The sequence below is a fragment of the Portunus trituberculatus genome, chromosome 17 (genome assembly GCF_017591435.1).
Source record: "Portunus trituberculatus isolate SZX2019 chromosome 17, ASM1759143v1, whole genome shotgun sequence".
Taxonomy (NCBI): domain Eukaryota; kingdom Metazoa; phylum Arthropoda; class Malacostraca; order Decapoda; family Portunidae; genus Portunus; species Portunus trituberculatus.
The window spans coordinates 25,550,937-25,575,374 of record NC_059271.1 but is presented as its reverse complement, the minus strand read 5'-3'; the positions used below and the strand labels follow the sequence as shown (position 1 = coordinate 25,575,374).

The 24,438-nt window shown below is 47.3% G+C and overlaps 1 protein-coding gene and 1 long non-coding RNA gene across 5 annotated transcripts in view; one reads left to right on the top strand and one right to left on the bottom strand.

Moving 5' to 3' along the window:
* LOC123504800 overlaps positions 1–24,438 on the bottom strand; it is a 31,641-nt gene that overhangs the window by 2,912 nt on the left and 4,291 nt on the right. The window contains exons 6-60 of one of the 4 annotated variants that reach the window (XM_045255631.1): positions 23,865–24,066; positions 22,469–22,531; positions 22,018–22,177; positions 21,704–21,776; positions 21,203–21,358; positions 20,793–20,957; positions 20,435–20,581; positions 20,090–20,252; positions 19,676–19,968; positions 19,359–19,541; positions 19,085–19,249; positions 18,658–18,812; positions 18,416–18,530; positions 18,099–18,202; positions 17,841–18,022; positions 17,593–17,730; positions 17,107–17,382; positions 16,700–16,851; positions 16,360–16,554; positions 16,138–16,234; positions 14,905–15,083; positions 14,552–14,757; positions 14,316–14,460; positions 13,860–14,113; positions 13,579–13,684; positions 13,278–13,468; positions 12,963–13,152; positions 12,494–12,760; positions 12,173–12,319; positions 11,656–11,823; positions 11,178–11,273; positions 10,954–11,099; positions 10,493–10,660; positions 10,208–10,349; positions 9,547–9,688; positions 8,956–9,113; positions 8,519–8,660; positions 7,860–8,068; positions 7,285–7,422; positions 6,853–6,927; positions 6,594–6,768; positions 5,902–6,089; positions 5,383–5,546; positions 5,013–5,227; positions 4,645–4,769; positions 4,416–4,526; positions 4,119–4,241; positions 3,851–4,001; positions 3,521–3,741; positions 2,918–3,157; positions 2,597–2,739; positions 2,126–2,259; positions 1,754–1,886; positions 1,384–1,582; positions 730–865 (exon numbers count right to left, since the gene is read on the bottom strand). In XM_045255631.1, the coding sequence (XP_045111566.1) occupies positions 730–865; positions 1,384–1,582; positions 1,754–1,886; positions 2,126–2,259; positions 2,597–2,739; positions 2,918–3,157; positions 3,521–3,741; positions 3,851–4,001; positions 4,119–4,241; positions 4,416–4,526; positions 4,645–4,769; positions 5,013–5,227; positions 5,383–5,546; positions 5,902–6,089; positions 6,594–6,768; positions 6,853–6,927; positions 7,285–7,422; positions 7,860–8,068; positions 8,519–8,660; positions 8,956–9,113; positions 9,547–9,688; positions 10,208–10,349; positions 10,493–10,660; positions 10,954–11,099; positions 11,178–11,273; positions 11,656–11,823; positions 12,173–12,319; positions 12,494–12,760; positions 12,963–13,152; positions 13,278–13,468; positions 13,579–13,684; positions 13,860–14,113; positions 14,316–14,460; positions 14,552–14,757; positions 14,905–15,083; positions 16,138–16,234; positions 16,360–16,554; positions 16,700–16,851; positions 17,107–17,382; positions 17,593–17,730; positions 17,841–18,022; positions 18,099–18,202; positions 18,416–18,530; positions 18,658–18,812; positions 19,085–19,249; positions 19,359–19,541; positions 19,676–19,968; positions 20,090–20,252; positions 20,435–20,581; positions 20,793–20,957; positions 21,203–21,358; positions 21,704–21,776; positions 22,018–22,177; positions 22,469–22,531; positions 23,865–24,066 (8,911 nt within the window). Of the gene's footprint in view, positions 1–729; positions 866–1,383; positions 1,583–1,753; positions 1,887–2,125; positions 2,268–2,596; positions 2,740–2,917; positions 3,158–3,520; positions 3,742–3,850; positions 4,002–4,118; positions 4,242–4,415; positions 4,527–4,644; positions 4,770–5,012; positions 5,228–5,382; positions 5,547–5,901; positions 6,090–6,593; positions 6,769–6,852; positions 6,928–7,284; positions 7,423–7,859; positions 8,069–8,518; positions 8,661–8,955; positions 9,114–9,546; positions 9,689–10,207; positions 10,350–10,492; positions 10,661–10,953; positions 11,100–11,177; positions 11,274–11,655; positions 11,824–12,172; positions 12,320–12,493; positions 12,761–12,962; positions 13,153–13,277; positions 13,469–13,578; positions 13,685–13,859; positions 14,114–14,315; positions 14,461–14,551; positions 14,758–14,904; positions 15,084–16,137; positions 16,235–16,359; positions 16,555–16,699; positions 16,852–17,106; positions 17,383–17,592; positions 17,731–17,840; positions 18,023–18,098; positions 18,203–18,415; positions 18,531–18,657; positions 18,813–19,084; positions 19,250–19,358; positions 19,542–19,675; positions 19,969–20,089; positions 20,253–20,434; positions 20,604–20,792; positions 20,958–21,202; positions 21,359–21,703; positions 21,777–22,017; positions 22,178–22,468; positions 22,532–23,864; positions 24,067–24,438 lie in introns of those variants that run through there. The other 3 variants (XR_006674949.1, XM_045255632.1, XM_045255633.1) reach the window with 3 other exon arrangements.
* On the top strand, positions 4,149–11,747 carry LOC123504804. The gene is made up of 4 exons (XR_006674956.1): positions 4,149–4,285; positions 4,398–4,540; positions 10,913–11,090; positions 11,619–11,747. It is a non-coding gene; the product is annotated as an uncharacterized LOC123504804 (long non-coding RNA).

Genomic DNA, 24,438 nt, shown 5'->3' with positions numbered 1-24,438 from the left:
TTCCTCTTGAAAATGGATAAAATGAAATGAAATAAGATAAATGAATAAACAAGTGGATAGAACATATAAAGTCACATACTCACAAAATGTCGTTCGTGAATGAACTTGATATTTGGATGAGAATGTGTATGCCGGTTCGTCATTTGTTCTCGCAGCAATTTACGACTTGCAGAAAAATGATAAATTCACCTACAAGCTGTTTTTCCTAACTCAATTTGATCTTTGAGATTTCCTTCATTTTGGGGCGATTTAATTTAACATGAATATTGCATATGTTCTCCAAAAAAAGGCTAATGGTTTATCAGTCTGTTAAAAAGCATGACTGGTGGAAATTCATAACAAGAACACACTCATGAGAGGCGATAGTAGTTTAGAGGAGATTGATGCTTCGTGATGGTACCTCAATGAGCTTTGAACTTATTCTTACTCATGAAAGAAAAATACACAACAACACAGAAACGAGGAAGAGGAACAGTGCAGAGAGGACAGTGTGACCTGCCACCGATAGGACAGTGATGGAGAGAATGCAACGTGGAGGACAGCAACCCTTGAGATTATTCCTTGCGAACACACATAAGACTAAAGTGAGAACATTTACGAGAAAACCTGTCTCTCGAACCTGCTTTGGAAGACGCTTACAATAAAAGCCCAGGTTATCCGTCCATTCCTCCCCTTGCACGCCCCCCCACACAGTTCCTGCTCCCGGTTTTAATCCTGTTGACCTCTTACCGATGAGTTGCCGTGCTGCCCTTCGGGAAAGCGACTGTCGGCCCATGATGGTGAGGGCGTCCATGGTGATGACGTGCAGCTGGACACCGAGAGACAGCAGCGTCTCTCTCGCCTTGACAGTCTGGGACGCCGCGCTCTGGCAGGAGGGAAGGTCAGGAGAGGTCACACAAGCCATGGCATTTAGCTAGCTTCACAGAATCCATTAAAGGAATTATCTAAAAGACGTAGCTATATTTCGTAAACTCATTCATTCAGACAGTCAAAGGTTAGTTGATTATCGTTCTCGTGTCGCCTCTTGTCAAATTTGCGTTTGTGTAAAGTGGGTGACAGGAAAGTTAGAGTTTATGCACTACTGCCGTCTTGATGTGAAACCTTATAGACCAGCTGCCAAAACTAACGCGTGAGATGTTATTTATACACACTGGAAAAGAGTATTTTTGTCACGGAGCACTGCAGAGAGTGGAGAAAGTACCTAGGTGTGTGTGTGTGTGTGTGTGTGTGTGTGTGTGTGTGTGTGTGTGTGTGTGTATTTCATCTTCACCTCTCACTCCATCATTCATTCCCTCATCTGTCGAATCAGTCAACATTAAAAACAGGTGGACAAATTATAGAAAGCTACTTCAGATACGCTTCAGACAAGAGCGCAATTCTCACTGAGACTTCGCAGCGAGGATGTTGGCAGTCGAATAAAACGATGGTCTTCAGCGCCCGCTCGGAGAAATCAAAGAGGGCCGAGTTGAGGATTGTTTCAATAGGTAGTGCCCCGTTGTCCACCACAGTCTCGGCCACGTTCTGAAAGGGTCCCTCTGACGGCGGTCCTCGGCCAATGTAACGGATCATCACCTTGTTGGGTCTGTTGGTTGAAAGGATAAGAGAAAGCTGGAGTGTTCTGCGTTTGTGTTTCGTACGTGAGGAGAATGTGGCTGGGCGGCGCTTTGTGTGCGTGTGTGGGAAGGGGGCGGTGGATGGACTTCAGAAAGATCAGTTCCTCACCAGTCTTATCTGTGCCTTGCGTGGCTCTCACCTCTTTGTGTTCCTGGAGAGAGCCGTGATGAGGTCCTGCGGGTCATTCCAGCACTCGAAGTCCGTAATGATGACCACCTCTCTCCTCAGTCCTTCCGTACCTTCCTCCCTCGTCTCCTCCAGCAAACACGAACCTATGAGGACATTAAAATAATCGAGAACTTTTGGCAAGCTTGAAAAATTCACATGATTGTCAGAGAGATTAACGCCACTGAAAGGCTACTAGTTGATAATAAAGGCATAGAAATAACAAGTGCAATTAATAAAACAAATGCATGGATATAGAAAAGCCATTGATTGATTAAATGAAGAAGTCTTGGATGGAAAGAGAAAAGTCTAACATATGAATGACGTAGAGACAAGGGAAACCTACTGCATGTGAGATTGGGCGTGAGTTCGTGGTAGTGGCGCCTGCAGGCCTGGAGAAAGGCTTGTTGGGAGGCGCACTCCCACCCCGCCTGGCACGTCTGAAGGTAGGGCGAGGGAGGCACGCTACGGAAACACCACCTGCGTACCTGCTGACTCGTTAGTAACACTCAAGATTCCACCACCGAAGAACAGGAACAAAGTTAAAATGCACGAAGACAAGAAAAGAACACAAGGATAAAGCTGTAATTATCATTCTGTTCTAACAATTAAGAAGAGGAAAATGAAAAAAATATATATATGAAACTTGATATGAAATATGGAAGAAAAACAGAACACTTGTATCTTCTGAAGAGAGTGTACTAAAAATTTCTAATGAGAAATATTATGTGATCGCTTTCAATACAATAGGTACATGTCTGCCTATAAGTGATTGAAGACACGGAATGAAGGATACCATAAGAGGACGAGGACTTGCCTGTAGGGGGAGCTGGAACTCTGGAAAAGGTCAGTGCAGTGATGTCCGTGTGGCGGTGAGATGTGTGACTCCGGCAGCTGCGAGGCGCACTGTCCTGGCGTGCCCACTCGCCAGCTCTGCACCCACTCCTCCTCCGTCGCGGGCTGGCAAGGTAAACGTGACATTCTGTAGCTCCTCTTATTTCTTACGCAACTCGAAATGTCTAATTAAAATTTCAGGAGAACAAAGCTTTTTTTATCTCCATGATTTTTTTTTTGAGTAGCATGAAAGCAGTTGCTTCCAATATCCTAAAAATTTATTGGAAAATCTATTCACTCTGACCATTTCCCAGCGGCTCGTCATGTAGTCTGAGCTGTTGTCATAGTCGAAGACGCCGAGAAGACCGACAGTAGCCGCGAAGTGCTGATCGCTGACCACTAGACGGCACAGTGGCTGGTCCAGCTGGCACTCGAGACTCAAGCCCACGGTGGAGGTCACGGAGGCATCATTCCTTGACCACCGTAGCGTGAGATCCCCCGTCTCCAGTAGCGGCTGACGGATGTGCTTGCCATTGTAGGTCATCTGTTAATGTTTGGAAGAATGATTTGAGTACGCTGTTGTGTAATGTTTCCCTTGGTTCATTCACAGAAACAGTGAAAAATTTAATGATGTAGAGCATATTTTTAGCCGTGAGATTCCTTAGCTAGGGCTCGAGTTCCTGACCTAGAGAACAGAAGAATATCACCTTCAACGTTGGAATCATTACTATCGTCGTCTCAAGATAATTTCTAGGACTTTTGAATTCTTGGTCACATGGTTTACTCCCTCCATTTCAATCAGCTTCTGGTCTTTTAGTTTCGCCTATACCATGAACACGGACTTTATTATTTTTCAAGACTGATGTTTTCCAAATGAACCTTTCGTCACCTTAAGCAGCGAACACACCTTGAGCAACGAGTCTAGAGTGACGACGTTGTTGCCGCTGAAGAAGGTGAGCACCTCCCGAGGGCGACTGTCCAGGTCCTCTACGTGCAGCGTGATGGCGGTGGGCGTGGCGGCGTGAGTCAGCAGCACCAGCAGGTGACGGCAAGCGTCGGTCAGGAGAGGGGTCACTTGGCGGCCGTCCCAGGTGATGCCTTGATCCCATCCGAACACCATCGCCTCTCCTGCAAACACAATGGGACACCATCACAAGTATTAAAGCTTTCTGTCTAGAAACTAATGTTTGATTGGAAAGCTTAAGATGGATAGCATACACACTCCGGGAGGAATTACCGTACACGGGCCAGGTAAGGAGGTACCGTGTTCGCGCCCAGTAAGCCTTCGTCAATCCCTCGGCCTCCACCAGTAGCCGTGGCCCCTCTTTATTCACCAACCAGTGGATCGCCTCCTCCAGATCCCTCTTCATGCGGTTAGGCATCGCTACCTATGCTCCGACCAAAGAAAACATCGCTCACATTATCATCATAATGTCATTTCATTTTATAGAAATCTGAATGTGTTAAATCTCACTGCATGTTTTTTTTTTTTTTTTTTTTCTAACCCTGATCATCAGCGCTGTCTGGTGCGGCATCACAATGCTAATGGTTGTCACATTCTGCAAGTGCCGGAGGAGTGTACTGCCCGTGTCCCGCAGCCCGTCCCAGTAGGCGTTCTCGACCACTATCTGCAGTATATCAGAGAACACATTATCACCATCACTGAAGAAAGGTAGGACATCTTATCAGTGGATCTGACACTGATTAATGTAGGAATAACAAAGTTGATGAACATATCTGGTAGTGCAATAACTGATGACTTGGTATTGTCCATTGTTCTTCAGTACCTACTGAAGACTCACTTTCTCCGCCCTGGTGAGCAGCTGGTCGGTCACATAGCCCCTCATGCCTTCACGTCGCCCAATCCTCCTCCGCAAGCCGCCCATGACCCTCGACACCAGGGCGTACAGGCTCTGTGGGCACACAGGTAAGGGCTCTTCTTACGTACGAACGTACATGTACTAGTGAGTGAGCAGAACTCTCCGCATCACTGATAACAATGACCTCAGTTAAGGGAGAGAAGATACTCACTTGGTCATCGTTATAGCTGAGGGCTGTCAGGGTGGCGCGCACCTGAGTGAGGGGCGGCCCCAGGTGGTGATGCAGCCTGGCCGTCACACCGTTCACTGCCCTCAACACTCGCTGCTCGGCTGCATCTGCAACATCGTGCATGTCACTGCGCACTGCTTTCTGATTCTTTTTAAACCCAAAGTTTTACACAAGTATTAACGTTTATTGCAACCATCTAATGTCTGTCTCACTCCGGAATGAAGGTGGGATATAAAAACTGGCACACCTTATAAGTGTAGCTTGTGTAGCGCTTGTAGATCGTAATAGACTTTGCGTGACGCGATAAGCCTACCCAGCGCGTTATGGCTGCTAGAGAGCAAGTGACTTACTGAATGTATTTATCGCGCCTGTAGTAGCGTTCCGCAGCAAAGTGACTGTGCTCGTGGCTACGTTTTCTGCCGAGCCTTTCAGTTTGGTAAAGACAGAGTGCGCAGCCACCACACAGGTATCCACTACAGACTCAGCGTGTCGCACCACGGCTCTGCCCATCTCATGAAACACGTCTCCATCCTTACTGAAGACATTGCCCACCAACTTCGTCCATCTGCAGCCGAAGAAACGAATTGAGACATTCTGTTTCTCTTCACAGAGCATCTCATTATCACATGAAGATATTGGTCATGGTAATCGTGGTTAATTGTGGTTAGGGGACCATATGCACGACTATGAATTAAGTAGTTCGTTACGGTGAGAACTTACAATTGTACAGAAGTGGAGCGGGTAAAGTTTAACGCCTGTTGGAGAAGGTCTTCTGTGTCGCTGACGAGCGGGGTGATATAAAGGCCGCCCTCAATCACTACTGTAGGATAGCCGAAGTCCCTGAACGCTCCTACCATGGAGGTCCCTCGAGAAGCAAACTCTGCCTGAGGGAAGGAAGGTGTCTTATAGTCCAAACTGCCCAAATGAACTTCCATATTTACTCGTAACTTTAGTGACTGATGGTGAACAAATAGCTGATATATATATATATATATATATATATATATATATATATATATATATATATATATATATATATATATATATATATATATATATATATATATATATATATATATATGCGTATACGTAACTAAATTCGGTTAGATTTTTGTTGACAGTTTGTACCAGGTGCATTGTTTTGTGAAGACTGCTTGAAATAGGTATGTAAAATAAGCGGTATGTCTTCATGAGGAAAAGATTAGTTCAGAGGAACATAAATGTTTCTGTGCCGCCCACCTCCAAGCGCGAGAGTGACGGCACCTGCCAGTCAGTGAGCACTTCCAGCACCTCCTTCTGAACATTGGCCGTGAGAGTGAGAGCCGGAGGAGTGTCCAGTGGTCGCAGTCTTCCAGTGCCCACCTGTAGACCCAGACCCCCGGGACCTGAAATCTGCCCCACCTTCAGATAGGGACCCTCGTGTTTCTCTGCGGCAAGGGAAGAAGAAATGTAATACCAGTGTGTGTGTGTGTGTGTGTGTGTGTGTGTGTGTGTGTGTGTGTGTGTGTGTGTGTGTGTGTGTGTGTGTGTGTGTGTGTGTGTGTGTGTGTGTGTGTGTGTGTGTGTGTGTGTGTGTGTGTGTGTGTGTGTGTGTGTGTGTGTGTGTGTGTGCGCGCGCGCGGTGCTTATGTCCATAAACTATGTGTAATGTCAGAGATGATTGGTTGGATTCTCGTAATGTGCTTTTGATGATGCGGAATCTTTTGTTATAATTATCGGGACACTTGTAAATACCAATGATTTCCACGAATGCCAGTTGAAATATTGGGGATAAGAAGCTAAAACGTTTGAGAATGTGGGCTTGTTTCATACTCACTTGTTCTTCAGTTCTCGACAGACAAACGCACTTGTAAGGTACGATTATCCCGGCGAATAATGGCAAGGTGTTAGATCAGCGAAATCAAGTTGTATGTATATGTGTCAGTACCTACCTACACCCAGCGCCTGCACCATCACATAAGGGGTATTCCCGGGGCACAGCTTGAGCATGTTGTGTGTGGGCGCCAGCGTGGGAGTCTCCAGCATCACCCCGGCCACCATGCACGTCTTGGTGTCCTCCTCTTCATTTCCGCTCCATACTTCCACCGTGCGCCCGGAGTTCTGCACCTGTAGGCGTGTCACCATTACAGACTCTCGCACACACCTTGGTTACCTCACATCATCATAACAGATATGTATTAGACTTCTCACCTGTACTTTATAAATGATGGCTCCTTCATCATCTATGTCGCTTTGGTACCCCAGGAGCAGGAAGGTGTTCCCGTACTGCCAAACAATGCAAATAGTATCTGAGAACTTGCAATGTTTTATCAGTTTCTCTCTATTATTCATCTTATTTTTTCTGGTAAACTCTGAAAATATGCCTGGCCCTTTATATGTCTTCCAATCATATGTCTTTCAGTCTTTCAAGAGGAAAACTTCAAGACACTTATCCTCCGATTTCAGATTATCCTTTTTGATCTTTAGAGACTAACACCTCAGTGGGTCTTTCGTTTTTCACTCCTTTTGTTGCCCTAGACAATTGCCCCTAACACATAAAATAACAACTTTTGGCATTTTAAACACCACCGTATGTTTATTTTCGACCAATTTCCCAAAACGGATGATGTCGGACCTCCTTACCTGTCCAATTCTAAATCTGAAGTGCTCAGGGAGGTTCATGATGACAAGGATCACCTGGTCACTTTCCTCCGCGAACAGGTCAAGGAGCAGCTCCGTGTAGCCCTCCCCCTCGGAGTGTAAGAAGTTGATGGCACGTGGCTAGAGACAGATGGAGGAGGTGTAGTGCATAAGAACATTAGAAAACAAGGGAAGCTGTAGGTACCAAGATTATACGTAGCAGTCTCTGTAGCGAAGAGTGTTTGTTTCTGTTTTTCACTTTGATCTGCTGCAGTCTCTGACAAGACAACCAGACGTTACCCTACGGAACGAGCTCAGAGCTCATTATTTCCGATCTTCGGATAGGTCTGAGACCAGGCACACACCACACACCGGGACAACAAGGTCACAACTCCTCGATTTACATCCTGTACCTACTCACTGCTAGGTGAACAGCGGCTACACGTGAAAGGAGACACACCCAAATATCTCCACCCGGCCGGGGAATCGAACCCCGGTCCTCTGGCTTGTGAAGCCAGCGCTCTAACCACTGACCTACCGGGCGTGTGTGTGTGTGTGTGTGTAGCCACATCACGTACCCTGCCGATGGAGGACTGGTCAAGGGTGCAGGAGAACATGACTTCATTGGCCACGCGGCGGTAGTTCCCCTCTAGCAGGTACTCGATCTCAGATTTGGGGATGCTTTTCACGTGGCGCCGGTACTGCACGAGGCCATTGCCGCCGTGGGGATTTCTGGCCACCACCACCTTGGTGTAGCTCACTGTCTCTTCTGTCTCCCACGTCATCTCTGCAACGGAAGAGACAAACGTTTTAGACCATTTTTTTTTATTATTTTCAAAGCTTGCAGAAATGATGAGTCAGGTGTGTTTATGTGTGTTTTTCATATTTGCAAAATGGAATCCTTGTTAAACTATTATTAGAAACGCAGACTCTATGTAAGACTATTTTCAGTGATATCGAAAATGATAAGTTAGGTTTTCATGTTCTTTTCAATATTAATAATGTAGGATTCTTCTTAGATTATTACTAGAAACAAGAAATTGCTCTTTAAATTCCATTAGCTTCCACTATAGTCAAAATTTAATAGACGTCATGAATTGAGGCGATACACAAAATTTTTAATTCATTTATTTCACAGAAGAGATCCATACATCGTTCAGCAGTAAAAAGCACTTTAGAGGTGTGATAGGAAATTTGAATACTTGCGAGTGAAAGCAATCAAGGCGAGGCGACTCACTGTACTGGTTGTAGGTGGGATCCCGCGTCACCTCCAGTGTGGCCTGGAAGCTGGTGATAGCTGAAGCTCGGCGGGACTGCTCTAAGGGATACCGCATGTCTTCCAGGTCAGACGCGAATGGCAGCTCCTTGGCTATGTGCGTCTGTGTATATATGGACTTTGATACACGAACTTCAGGATAATCAATCGGTATATTTTGATTTGAGCGTACTGCAATATTCATTATCATTAGAAGATCGAGAAGACAGAGAGTGAGATGAGAGAATGGAATTGCGGCATAACTACAAAAACAAAAAGTCACCAAAGGAAAGAAGATGCAGAAGTAAACAAAAAAAGAAAAAAAAAACTATAGGAGTTTCGTACATGGTGTCAATCTCTAATTGAGGAAAAGGGAAGGGAAAAGTTACGAAAAATTTTCTGTGGCCAATCTGAGGTACCTGAGGAGGCGAACACTGGAATAACAGATTGTACTTCTGTTTGTTGCTGTTCCATCTGCTGGCTTCCAGTTCCACTTTGAAGGGCACGACGCGTCCCCCTTTGTCCCGCTGTGTGTACGCCAAGGATCCGCTGTGGGCTGACCGCCACTCACCACTGCCTGGCCCCACCACCCGCGGTGAACGAGCGGATAAAAGGAGAAAAACTTCATTAGAGAAAGAAACGAGAATACTCCCATGATATCACCGCTACTAGTTTGGAAATGCCCATTCATGAATTTGTGATTTGGAGATTTCTTCGCAGACAATGCCTTAAGGATTAGTGAGCCATCAACTCACGAGGTAGTAAGTCCAAGAAGAGAATATAAACACTATTGGAAGGGCATGGAGGACAGCTATTGAAAGAAGAAGAACGAGAGGAAGAGAGTAGGTAATGAAACGATGTACTTGAAGCGTAACTACAAATACTACGAGAAGGCGGTGGAGAGGGATAGCAGAAGACTCTTGGAAAGCGTGGAAAAATGAAACTAAGATATCGTTATCAAAGTTGAAAGCAAATTATGGTGTCATCAAAATGCAGCCTGCGAGTCTCACTGAACAAGATGCGTCCTTCCAGTAGGTGTTTGAGAGTGGGCGTGGTGACAGTGAGGGACAGCTGGGTGTCCTTCCCCTTCCGCAGCGTGCCAGAAACCTTCGTTGTAGGCCAGAACTCCAAGAACTTCATCTCCAGCTCCATCTGGCGGTAGAAAAGGGAAGATTATACGTATTGGCCATCATTTGTCGTGTTATTGAGTCACATTCCTTCACTGCCAATAGAACCGGTGACTGACCCCAGCGACGCTCATGAAACTGCCTCAAGTCTTATCACTGAGTCATGTTACCTATGAAACGTGAATTAATGACGTGTGTGTGTGTGTGTGTGTGTGTGTGTGTTTCACTGTTTGATCTGCTGCAGTCTCTGACGAGACAGCCAGACGTTACCCTACGGAACGAGCTCAGAGCTCATTATTTCCGATCTTCTGATAGGCCTGAGACCAGGCACACACCACACACCGGGACAACAAGGTCACAACTCCTCGATTTACATCCCGTACCTACTCACTGCTAGGTGAACAGGGGCTACACGTGAAAGGAGACACACCCAAATATCTCCACCCGGCCGGAGAATCGAACCCCGGTCCTCTGGCTTGTGAAGCCAGCGCTCTAACCACTGAGCTACCGGGCGTGTGTGTGTGTGTGTGTGTGCAGCACGTGCCTCATCGAAGTGATTGTTGACGAGCAGTTGGAAGAACTTGTACTCCTCCACTAGCGTCTGCAGGATGTGGTGGGTGAAGGTATCCTCGGCCACCATCGTCCTCAGCCGCCCTTTGATGTCCCTCTTGATCTGCCCCGCCACTCTGCGACAGCAAGCAAGGAGAGAATATTGTGACAGCAATAGACACATTCCGATAGCGCTACAAACACGAGGCAAGGAGAGACCATTATGAGAGCCATTTGGATTCCTTTACTTTTGGCAACTCGCTCGTTATCTGTTCTCTACCTGTAGGCGTAGACCCAGTCTGGTTGCGCGCCGCCCTGCGCGAGGAAGGCCAGCAGCTCGATACTCTGCATGAGCACCTTCTTCACCAGCTTGAGGGTGTAGCCGTTAGGCTCCGGCAGCAGCGAGGTCTTGACGGTGGTCAGCATCTCCTGCTCCGCGTCCCGTGCCCTTCGTGGTATGGATAACCCAAGAAGCACATTGTAACACGTTGTTTGACACTAACCGAACGCTAAAAAATGTCAGTACTATAGGCAATGTAGGCTATTAACGTGACATTTCTTATCCAATTTTAGATAATCCTTACAGCCCTTTACTTTCACGGACTGGCAATTCTGCTAACCTTTTTTTTTTATGTATTATAGAACTAAGCCACTGACCCCACAACATAAAATAAATCACCCAATGATAATTGAATTCCAGAAAGTGTTTTCATAATCGCTGAGAGGAGGATTCCCACATACGTGTAAGTTCCGGTAATCTGCATGGCGAAGTCATCATAGAAACAAGCCAGAAGGGAACCATAAGTGATGCCGACCTTCCGCACCAGAAGACGCAGGCCACTGCTGCCTCCAGGATGCTGCATGGCCGCCGTCACCAGGTAATGTTCCTATAAAAAGTTCCGTTTAAGTGTTTTGTCGTCCGTCACGTTGATAGATACTAATTGCAGTATAGATCTCACCCTTACCTGCTCCGAACGACAATCCGCGTTGACAGCGAGATGATAGACACCGTTCAGGTTGAACCTCGTAGCCAGCACCAGAGTCAAGGGTGGGTACAGGGGCTGTATGTGAGTGATTAGGTTATTGGGATACATTACATGTTTAAAACTTATTATGGGATACTTGTATAACATACGTTGTTCATATTAAGAAAAAAACAAACAAACATGCAAGCACTATGTCACAGTGGATAGAAATTGTTTAGATAAATATGAAAAATGGTTGAAGAATTCGTACCCATAGAGAAGTATTATTAGATTGGATAATGTTTTCGATTATACGCAACACTATCTAAACGAAAAACTTGGAGCCAGGATTTAAGGGAATGGATATACATAAGACTCCCATTTCACCTTAAATTTTTCTGCCATGGTTTCTTATCGTCCCTCGGTGTCTCCATTGCCCAGATTCCCCAGTGTTCACCACTCGGCCACCTGTACTCACCTGGGACACGCTGAAGGATATAGTGGTTTCCAGGACGTGCATTGCTGCCCCGGGGTGTTCATATTTCAGTGCCACCTCCAGGTCTCGTCCCCCGCGGTCCCACTTAACGCCCCCGCCGCCCTTCACGTGTGCCCAGGCCGCGTGCCCCTCGAATCCTGATCTCCACATCTGTACGTGCATGCCACCATCATCACTTCACTCCCTGGGCTCCGCGTTGGTGTAAATGTTGCACTCAGACAAGTAGGTGGTCAAGTCTTGTGTGGGGCGTGATTTAAATTTAACCTAATAGACACACACACACACACACACACACACACACACACACACACACACACACACACACACACACACACACACACACACACACACACACACACACACACACACACACACACACACACACACACACACACACACACACACACACACACACGCACGTACCCAAGCACGCACGCACGCACGCACCCACGCACGCACACATGCACACACACACTCTCTCTCTCTCTCTCTCTCTCACCTTTAAAAACAAGTTTCCCCCGGGCATTGCTGCAAGGAAAGTGGTGAGGGCAAGACTGACAGCAGCCTCGGCAGGAGTCCAGAGCACGAGGGCCTGCGCCTGACCCACCTCAGCGTTCTTCACAGCCAGTTTGAAGCCCGCTGAACTCTGGGGAAGATATACTTTACTTTGACATTATGACGGAGCAACTCTTGCGTGCAGTTCTTAATCAAAAGAACCGTTACTTGACACTGAGCTTTGTCATTTATGTTCACCATTAAGCTACAGAGTGACTGAGAACTGGTTGTCCTGAAGGATGCAGCTCATCTAATGTCAACACACCTGAAAGCTGTGAGGAAAGGAACCCAGGTGTTCAGTTTCCAGCCCCAGGACGAGGCGTCCCCAAGCCTGACCGGGGTCCATTACGCTCAGGATGTGGGAGCTTTTCAGGCTCTGGTTTTTAGCAGCCCCGAACGACACTAGTCCAATGGAGCGTTGTCCCTGTGTGAGCCAGGTGCGCCCTTTGAGCGAGTACATGTTCGCTGTCCAGCTAAGACTGCCTTGCGTGCCGCCAACCTCCCACCGCTGCTCAACCAGTGTCAGGCGGACCTGCAGATGTCATCATGCCTGTCTAACTATGTTTGTTATGCATGGTGACTTATATGATACTATCAGCTGCGTACTGACAGTCATCTGTTCTCGGGTCAAATGTCAATAAGGTCAATGATATAAAGAAAATCACAACTCTTCATTTCATCAGTAATGCATGAGCTTCTAAGAACCTCAAGCAAAACGAAGCAGTAACACTTACATCCGTATCGACCCTGTTTATAGCGAGGAGAGTTCCGTCAGCAGGAGGAAGGAGCTTTTTTTTGCAGTCCAGAGAGAGCTCCAGCTCCCCTGTGGGTGGTGTTTTAAGTCTCCCGTAACTTTCTAGACTCATCACAGTATTCATTGCAGCCTCCTCCACCGCTGTCTCCTCCCCACTGTTCGCCGCTTGCCTGCAACAAATAAGAAACACATATACAGGATGAAAGACAAGAGTGGTGAGTCTAACACGTAAAAAGTTTTAAGTTCTCTTATAAATTTACAGGTTATGAAAAGAAATATACATATGGCCACAGACTTGGAGTTTGTAGTACTATTAGTTGTGTTGCGAGTTTGCATGTCCATCTCCCAGGCTAAGAGGTAGTGTACGTGGGCGTCCTGCGCAGCGGAAAACATCACCGTTGCCTCCACAGACTCCTGCCCCACTATCGCGGTGTGGGCCTCGCCGTCTGCTGAATACTGCTGGCCCACGGGCGTCCTCAGTGACCCCTGTGACGGTGCGACGGTGAGCGAAATATAATACACTGACCTGCATTTTGTGTGTCTCTGATGCAAAGGTGACCGTGAATGGTGGACACCAGTGATTGTCTTGATGTTACCTTTGCAAAGTGATAGCTGTTGAGCAGAGCATCACCGATGCCTCCCTGAATCACCACTTGCCAAGGCGGCAGCTGGGCTCCCCCAACTACTGGCCACACTTCCTGCCTGCCACACACCACTCTTTTAGCTCACAACAGAATCTTCATATTGAGGGAACTGATTTTCTCCACACAGTATATCTCCACCATCTTATTTGACTATAACATAATAATATTCGTATCCACCAAGGCACCATCTGTGAGCATTGCTGCTTGGCACCGTCCCCGTCACCACCACTGACCTGGTGAAGAGCGTCCTGTCATCTTGATCAACTCTCAGAGTGCCATTGTACGAGTGAGTCGGAAAACCAGGTTTTCCATCCTCTCGCAGCTCTAGCATCAACGCCTCCGACACCACCACGTCAGTAGATAACAAGTTTATCTGAGCGCGTCCGTGCATAACCCTCTGCCACGCCCACAACGCAATTTGGCACTTGAAGTCGTAGTATCCGATCTTCTGAACCGTGTCCAGCGACATGGTCCCATTGAGCCATTGCTGTCAAGGAGAGGAAAGAGCTAGACCGCTGGCTGACTCGACCATCCCGGCACTGAACCTTGCGCCTCATGTTTAAGAATTGTGAAGAGCAAGTGTATGGAGGTAATGAAGGCTAATGAAGTAATTTATTGGAAATAGATCATGCGCATGAGGTAGTACATGAGATTCTGTAAACTGTGAAAGTTATAAGATGCCGCTTTACCGTAATCATTATGTGGGCGTTGGTGCGTGAGACGCCTGCCGCAGCGTTGCGCTTCACTTGCAGGTCCAAAAGTTGATCCCCGGAACGATCTATAGTGAGCACTACAGAACACGTAACGGGGACACAGTTGAAGGCGCCCACCAAGCTGCCGTGAGAGAAGAACACGAGTCACACAAGATCAAGTCGCTTCACTAATATTTTCTTCACAAACTCTTAATAAAGAGGTTGTCCCTCACCTGAGTGGCGTATCCCAGGTGTCTAGCCTGAGGGTGTTAGAGAAGCCATAAGAAAGGGCATGTTCCTTCATTCGGGTTATGAAGATTGTCTCGGAATTCAGGGTCCGGCCTGGGTCCAACTTTACTTGCAGCCTGCTCTTGTACGTCCCGGGCTGCACCTCCTCCAAGGTCTGCTCCACCTCCACCAGCTGGCCTGGATACACAACCTGGCTCGCCCCACGGCAGGCAGGTCAAAATGTATTGATACACATATATACTTAGTCACTTCCACCATACTGCGATACATTCCTTAAACTAAAGAAAGATCTTATCATATGGTAAACGTTACTCGGGCTACCTCTCTGCAGACCAACCTGAGCCCTGAAGGAGCGCGAGAGGGAGTTGTCTGAAGCAGCTGTGTAGTGCACCAGCGAGGACACAGTGTCTGATGGCTCTTCCGACCATGACACGTTGAATTCATGCCGCAAGGTGCCGGGCTGCACCAGTAGTTCATGACCTGCTGACCAGGCCAGGCCGATGGACTCTGACCGCACTGCTCGCCGCAGCCGCATCAAGGAAGGGATGGGTGCCGGAGGCAGGAGGTAAGGATATATATATATATATATATATATATATATATATATATATATATATATATATATATATATATATATATATATATATATTTTTTTTTTTTTACGGTAAAGCCTATAGCGCCTGAAGACACACTTGAAGAGTGTATGGGAAGCGCTGTTACAGCTTCCGCCCATTAGTGGCGCAGACAATTTTATTTATAGTGGTACCCATATTAGGGCCCATATCACCGCCCAAGCTCATCTTGAGTGTAATCACCTAGAACCTGGGTATCATGGTGATATGTAGGTAACTTTAAACCACTCGACAAATGGCAAAGTGTTTTATGGCTGTACGTGGTGGGATTCGAACTTACGCGTGGACGTCTGCCCGATCCCACGCTCACTACCTTATCCACTATGCCACTGCCTCCCTAAATATATATATATATATATATATATATATATATATATATATATATATATATATATATATATATATATATATATATATATATATATATATATATATATATATATATATATATATATATACACACACACACACGCACACACACACACACACACACACACACACACACACACACACATACACACACCGCGTAGTGTAGTGGTTAGCACGCTCGACTCACAATCGAGAGGGCCGGGTTCGAGTCCCGGTAAGCGGCGAGGCAAATGGGCAAGCCTCTTAATGTGTGGCCCCTGTTCACCTAGCAGTAAATAGGTACGGGATGCAACTCGAGGGGTTGTGGCCTCGCTTTTCCGGTGTGTGTTGTGTGCTGATGTGGTCTCAGTCCTACCCGAAGATCGGTCTATGAGCTCTGAGCTCGCTCCGTAATGGGGAAGACTGGCTGGGTGACCAGCAGACGACCGAGGTGAATTACACACACACACACACACACACACACACACACACACACACACACACACATTTATATACTTTACACTGGCAGACAAGATCAGTTCACATACTGGTGTTAGAGTAAAAGAGTTTTTACATAAAAGTGTGAATACCGGCCACTGCAGTGCGGAGGTTGAGCGGTCCCTTGTGCCTATGAGATAAATTTATCCTTGCAAGGTGAGCCAAGGCGAGGCTGAGGTCCAGCTCCACCTGAGGAAAGGTTGGTGGTTGTTTAGAGCCTAGAAAGCAAATTATTCTTCAGGATTCTCAAAGATCATTTGTCTTCAAATTCTTAGGACATGAGAAAAAAAAATCAATGTATGTACTGTACATACTGTGTTCGTGTCCAGTAAGAGCACCAGACTGCCTCCCATAGGAGACTGAATGCTGCTGTGGAGAGCACTGAAGGACACCCTGAGGGAAGTGCCTCTGGTCCCTCCTGCCTCGAATTGCGATATCCCCAGGAAGGTGACCGCTGGAGTCAGTGCCACGCTGAACTCAAACTGATTTGCGTCACCAGCCCATCTCACCTGCCGGGAAGGAAGAAGGCCGTTCTTTACAAGGCTCGAGACTTGGTGTAGAGTTGTGTAGATTTCTTAATTTTCTGCAAGTTAAGTAATGAAGCTCCTGTATCGATATTAACGTTGTGGACGATCTTTACTGCATACCCCTTACCCTGATGTGACCCTCGCCGTGAGGTGAGCCTGCCAGTTGCACACGTCCACTCAACCCCATACTGAAGAGGGTTGACGACGTGACCTCCAGTGATCGGATCTCTAACACCTTTAACGAACGGTCAGTCCCATCCACTGTCCCAGCGATCTGGCCTGTCATCATCAAGAATACAATCAGACTTTTGTTGTTCCCTTCTAAGGACTATTTATTCTATTAATGATGTACAGTAGACTATTTGTAAGATTATCATTATCGTCATAAAAACAACACTGGAAATCACAAGATGAGACGCCGAAGCCTTTAAGAATATAGGTCCAAGGAGATGTGCTTCTTTCGACACAGTTAACATTTCAGGGGACAAATTCATACTACCCCAGTTCTTCCCTGATGGATGAAAAAGGACTTACTTGAGGTCTCCAGGTCCAAATAAGACAACAGTGGCCCCAGCGTCTGAAAATTGAAATCTGACTGGAAACCATCTGTCTCATCCTTCATTGAGAAATACACACGCAGCACCTCTTCCTCCCCTTCCGCGGGCGTCGTTATAAAGACTGATGGACTCCACACCTTCTGCCGCACCAACTGAGGTGTGGACAGCTGTAAGCGAAGGCCATAGCGGTCCTGGTCCATGCTTGCCTCTAGACTGGCGACCTGCGTGATTCTTTCCCGCGTGCCCGCTAAGCCTGTCGTGACAACATTTGTGATGGTTTTTTATTTGTGTGTGTGTTTAGCGCTTTCTTCCACCTTTTTAGCACTATAAAATGCTGCTATGAAATTAGGATTATATTTTATGTAGGTTGCCAGAAAGCTGCAGTGAATGGATGTCAGCTTAATTAATTTTGGCACTGTCTTTGGTATGTTGGTTACGAATGGTAGAGGGAGTGGACACTCACCTTTGAGGAGGTACACGTGCAAGGGCGTGTTGAGCGTGATGGCGAAGGAGTTAAAGGGCGAGTTTTGAAACACCAAGCCACCATTGTACCTCTGGCCACCCGCCTCCACCACCACCTGCCTCATTTGCGTCTCGCCGACTGTACCCAGAAGGAAGTGGTCTTTATAAACCTCCTATAACATTGATATTTTTCGCGTGCATGTTCGTTTAGTGTTTACAGAGACGTAATGGCATTACAATACAACGCACTTTTAGGAAAGGAGAAGGTCACGTTGATGGGTTCTGCAGGATTCAGCCTGGGCAGCGTCACGGAACGAAAGTAGGGGGCCAGCCAGCTGCCGCGACCCATCATCCCTCCCGTCATCTCTCCGTCTCGAGCCTCTAGACACATCTCTAGCACCTCCTCTCCTCCAAAGCAATTCCGTGTGGTCCTGCGGATATAACCTGGGTAGAATGTTGTGTGTGCAGGAAGGAATGCGAGTGTGCGTGTGTGTCATATTCACTCACCTGGCGGGCGCAAGGGTACCGTTCAGTGTTGTATCTCGACGGCTCATCCAAACGTGGCCTGGCCAGTTCCGCGGCAGCCGGACGTGGGCGTGCAATTCCTCGCCCTGCGCATAGACACTATACTGTAGTAACAGACGGTCATTTCTTTATCCACACACATATACACACACAAAATCATGAAGAATGTCTACATGTCCATTTTCAGCTACTTAGGAAGCCACATGTTATGTGTCTTTTAAGAGTCATGTTTTGTCTCTGAAGGTTGGTCTAGGTGAATGCAGTGAAACAAAAGTAATAACGCTAGTGAAGCCTTTGACCTCATACTGGTAGCTGGCGGAGATAGGGAAGTCGAGGGTCCAAAGGAGGTGGCTCACAAGAGGCGCCTCCCTCCTACCGCCCACGTTCGCATGGCCCCACAGCACCATTCCGCCACTGAGGTGAAGAAAGACACACTGTACACAGCTAAGTCTTACTCACCCAGCCTTGTTAATGAAGGTACTGCTACCTGTACGTTTTATTACGAGTTGCTCCCTGAAGGTGTGAAACAGGGCTGCCTCACCTGGCCACCAGATTAAACACTCCTTCCCCGACCGGGGCGATGTGATCACAGCGGGCGTTGACGCCGGCCATCCCGTGCACCCCGAGGGCCACGGGCACTCCTGAGGAGGTAGCCAGGGTCAGCGTGTTGTCCAGCAGCGGTGCCAAAGCCACAAGCTGTGGAAGGTGGCGCTACTAGAAGCTGTAGTGTGTGGGAGGCAAGCAAAAAGACTGAAGGCATGACGTGGAGAGTGGAGTGGAGTGGATAGTGAACAGAGGACACGTTAAAGACAAGCGTGTGTACTTCTGGGAAAAGATAATGCTCGTCTTCAAGTAAAACGATGGACTGCTTATGAAAACTGTCAAGAAAACAAACTATAACCAGTCAGTCTTTGTTACACCTTAGACAATAGGCGGGAAAGAACTGTGATCCAGCGAAGAATATTTACCACAGCCCTGAGCGGAGCTTGAAGCCTAGTGGCCAGAGCCTCCAACGGAGAGGAATAACGAAGGTCTTCGAGGTGGAAGTAGAATGCGTGAGTGTCCAGGAGGCGGAGGTACAACTCAACTGTGGAAATCTTGGTCCTGTATGCAGCCGGTATCCTTGTTATCACCTATAAATAGTGAACCACTTTAGTTCTATTGTACATATCATGAAGTCTTTGCGAAGACTGTTAATCACGCTTCGATGGTGAAAAAAAAGTAGGCTGATGCTAAACTAACCTGCTGTAAGAACTCAGTGACCTGGTTATGAGTTACGTCCCTCTTTTCCCTTGATTTACCGCCCGCCATGCGTGACACGATGGACCACAGCTGTGAAGCGGCAGACCCGGTGGCCTGAAGCACCTTCTCCACCCAGGGGACGCTCATCACCATGGCCTCCACACCAGTCACACGCACCATCACCTTCACAACACGAAGAGGAGACAAGTATTAGGCTACACATCTGCATGAATGCATCTCAGGACATACAAGAGAACGAGCTGGTGATGTCAAGGTAACCCAAGCCCCCATGCAGATAATAACCCCCAGAGACACACCTGGGCAAGCTGGTGCGTTGCTCCGTCATGGTGAAGAGCGACAGTGAGGTATATTGCCCTTGGTGCGGGCGAGTACCTGCCCCACGCCAAGTCGCCGGTCACTGTCACAGAGGTGCGGGCGTCCAGGTGCACGGTGTGGGCCAGGTGGCGGGAGTGTCGTCTGGGGTCGTACCATACCGGGTCAGGCACGCCAGTGACCAGATCCGAGGCACTCAGGACCTCCTTCAGACTCAGCAGACTTGGGTCGTCGGAGGAAATCACCGACTGAATGTGGCTCCACACGTAAGAAGCCACTGCGGAGCAAGAGATGTTTCATGTCGGAAAGTCCTAAGACATCCTGACATCATGGATAGTACATGACAATTATGAAATCCAAAGAGACCTTAAAGAATGTTTATGTAAGTAAAATCAAACCTTGTGTGGAGAAATCGTCGTGCGAGGAGTCCAGGGCCTTGGCCACCGTCTGGATGAGGTCGGGCTGAGAGGGGAGGCAGTGCACCAGGCCGCGGTATGCTGCGATGCGAATTTCAGAGTCAGAGGGACTATCGAGGCCCACCTTCTGCAGCTCAGTCACGCCCTATTGTGCACGAAGATATCAGTTAACCTTCATCAACAATAAATCGTGTGTGGAGCCTTAACCTCAGACTATTTTCCTGTGTCACGAGCTGGTGGTGATGAGTGACAACTATCATATTAAGTGACAACTATCATATTAAGAGATAATGTTCGACTTTGATTCCCTCGCTCATACATGTTCACCTGCATGTCACAATCGACGGTGGAGAGAGTGTCCATGGCAGCGACGATTACGTTCACGTTGTCAGTGGCGAAGCACGGTCCAAGGGAGGTCACGTAGTCCTGGGGCCGCGTGCTGAGGCCGCTCACACTCCGCAACAACCGCACTGCCTGACCACAGACACACATGAAACTAGATACGAGGAGGAACTTAGACAGAATGAAGTGAGAGATATCCCACATAGACATTGCTTTTGTTGTACTCAATGTCGTACCTTGGCACCTATTTACTGAATCTCTCGCACTCATGATTTTAGATTTAAGAAAACAACTTATTTTTTTATAACAAGAATATGCTAAATGAGGAGAAACAGTAACAAACCTCAGGATAGTCACCACGCTCACAGGCGCCTCTAGGCAACAAAAATGGTCCACACTTCTGCAACAGACGCTGAAAGAGCTGCGGCGCCACCTTGGAAAGACCTTCCAGTAACACAGCTACGCCAGCCACAGCAGGCGGCGTTTGGGTCAGCAAGTAGTCCACAAGCTGAGGACATGTCACACCTCAATCAAGGCCAGCAGGAACCTCCAGTTCACGTGCAAATACCATGCTTGCATGTGTGTGTGTGTGTGTGTGTGTGTGTGTGTGTGTGTGTGTGTGTGTGTGTGAACAATACTTAATCTTGATATGAAGTAGACGCATGTTTGATATTTTTTATTAATTTGGTAAGTAGAACAGCATTGTATGTTAACTGTAGGGAAAATTCTGAAAAAGCTGTTTTTCCCACTTGCCTCGTCATACACGATTTGGTTCTCTCTGCGGAGGAAGAAGTCCCGAGGCAGGGCTTCACTGGAATGGTGCTCGGGGTTCACCAGGTTGCGCAATGCCAGCGTGAAAAAGTACTCGTCGTCAGAAAAATTGAAATTCCTTGAAGCTCGTGAGAGTTCCTGTCAAAGGAAAAGAAAATATTTTTAAAACCCCCAAAATAATGCACTTGACCTTTTTTTTTTTGTAGTCTATCCATCTGTGGTTATGCGTTTCGTGAAATGACGCTATAAAATGCACCATCAAACCATCAGTGTCATGAATGTCATTGCGGTGTTCATGGGTCACTAAACCTTAGGAAAATGAATAAATAAATGAAAATAAAACAACGTACCGACCGTTACGCTCCTTTGAGCACAGCGCTGCTTTTTGGTAACCTCAGATTTTTTTAAGTGCGTATGCTGAACACTCATATTTTAAATAGATTACTTGCCGTACATGTACGATTAAGGAAGAGAAACACTCACAGCCAGCTGCTTCACGAAAAAGTGTAGTGTTCGCGGACCTCCAACCACAGCCATTGCCAAAGCCACGCCGCGCCTGAACAGAAAATAGATAGATAAGGTAAGAAAAAAAATAGATGAAATAGAAACGAAGTCATTAGAGTAAAAGGACTGGTCAGGCACCACGCTAGACGAGGTCATGGAGGCAGCCGCCTGTGCCAGATAACGCGTCGGTGAAGAGACAAAAAAGGATGAAAATGAAAGTTGTCGATGAGCGGCTCTCTTATCTCGAAAATTAACAAAAAACAAGAAAATTAATAGCTGCTACACGTAATTACCTGACATTGACGGGGCAGACGGCAGGGAGGTCAGGCAATTCTGAGGTGGAGCGCGCCACGACATAGGACAAGTATGACAACCTCTGCAGGAGTTCGGCAGTGAGACGCTCCTCCCCCTCGCTCAGACACACTTCCTCCATCAGCTGGAGTACATTCCCCTCTGTGGTGAGAGATAAGATACCGCACATCACCATCAGCTATCACATCCTTTACATGAGGCGCCACCACTTGTCCCAGCACGCAGTGGGAATGAAGGCGCGTGCTCTTCACAGTTTTCCATTCCGTACTATATATGATTAGTTCACTTCAGATCATTATGTAGACAGCCTTAAATTTCATCTGATATTTTTTTCGCTCACCCAAACAGATTAATGGTTTCTTTCATTTCTCTAGTCCTAATATTCTTATAAATTGACAACAAATGGTAGTAAGGCGTCTGGGTTAGACTTACGTGCTTCTTTTTGCTCTTCTGGCTGAAAAGTTAGATCTGTAGTCTCGGTGGCTCCCTCCATGTCTGAAATTAGAAGTTTCTCATTCTTACACCACGTCAGCATTCATCGACGCCGAAGAACTGCTTCATGCCAGGGCAATGTTAAGCAAAGTTGACTAATTGCCTTATAGGAGGCGCCGCAGCATCGAACCATTATGGCAAGAGCAAGCAAAAGACACATTGCAACCACAACATCCTTGACATGATGAATTAGATAATCAATCTTACATCGCCGATACTATCATACGCACGAGGATGAAACTCTCTACATCGCGCTGCAAGGGTGAAGGAACATACGCGTACAACATCAAGCACTCTAATATTCCGTACGAGTGGGGAGGATATGATTCTTATACATTTCATCATCATAAGGTGGCGAGGCTTGTATCTTTCCTGCTGACACCTTTCCTGGTTTCAGCATGCAATCTAAACATATATATATATATATATATATATATATATATATATATATATATATATATATATATATATATATATATATATATATATATATATATATATATACACACACACACACACACACAAACACACACGGTAGCTCAGTGGTTAGAGCGCTGGCTTCACAAGCCAGAGGACCGGGGTTCGATTCCCCGGCCGGGTGGAGATATTTGGGTGTGTCTCCTTTCACGTGTAGCCCCTGTTCACCTAGCAGTGAGTAGGTACGGGATGTAAATCGAGGAGTTGTGACCTTGTTGTCCCGGTGTGTGGTGTGTGCCTGGTCTCAGGCCTATCCGAAGATCAGAAATAATGAGCTCTGAGCTCGTTCCGTAGGGTAACGTCTGGCTGTCTCGTCAGAGACTGCAGCAGATCAAACAGTGAATTACACACACACACCGCGTAGTGTAGTGGTTAGCACGCTTGAGTCACAATCGAGAGGGCCGGGTTCGAGTCCCGGGAAGCGGCTAGGCAAATGGGCAAGCCTTTTAATGTTTCGGTGTCAGTAACTCTTGGCCTTCTGTGCGTATTCGCACCTAAGCTCTCTAAGCTGTGGCCCCTGTTCACTTAGCAGTAAATAGGTACGGGATGTAACTCGAGGGGTTGTGGCCTCGCTTTCCCGGTGTGTGTTGTGTGTGTTGTGGTCTCAGCCCTACCCGAAGATCGGTCTATGAGCTCTGAGCTCGCTCCGTAAAATGGGGAAGACTGGCTGGGTGACCAGCAGGCGACCGAGGTAAATTATATATACACACACACACACACACACACACACACACACACACACACAGGCCTATCCGAAGATCGGAAATAATGAGCTCTGAGCTCGTTCCGTAGGGTAACGTCTGGCTGTCTCGTCAGAGACTGCAGCAGATCAAACAGTGAAACACACACCGCAACTCACAATCAAACACTTCCGGCTCAAGGAGAGAAGCGTTGAGTTGGCTAAGGGAGGAGGTGAGGGTGATGTTCAGGAGCTGCGAGGCGGGTGTGTAGCGCGGCGCCACCAACAGAGTCTCAGTGCAGCGGACGCCCTCCAGCAGGTCCCTGTCCGCGCCCCGCCAGCTGTAGTCACACGTGGAGGTACTGCCCTCAAGCTCCACAACCTGATGGATAGATCCATGGTAAGCCAGACAAGAAAAAAAACCCCGGAAAATAAGTAGTAGTAGTAGTAGTAGTAGTAGTAGTAGTAGTAGTAGTAGTAGTAGTAGTAGTAGTAGTAGGTGGTGGTGGTGGTGGTGGTGGTAGTAGTAGTAGTAGTAGTAGTAGTAGTAGTAGTGGTGGTGGTGGTGGTGGTGGTGGTGTGGTAGTAGTAGTAGTAGTAGTGTGGTAGTAGTGGTGGTGCAGGTGGTGGTGGTAGTGGTGGTGGTAGTGGTGGTGGTGGTGGTGGTGGTGGTGGTGGTGGTGGTGGTGGTGCAGTGGTGGTGGTGGTGGTGGTGGTGGTGGTGGTGGTGGTGGTGGTAGCAGTGGTGGTGTGG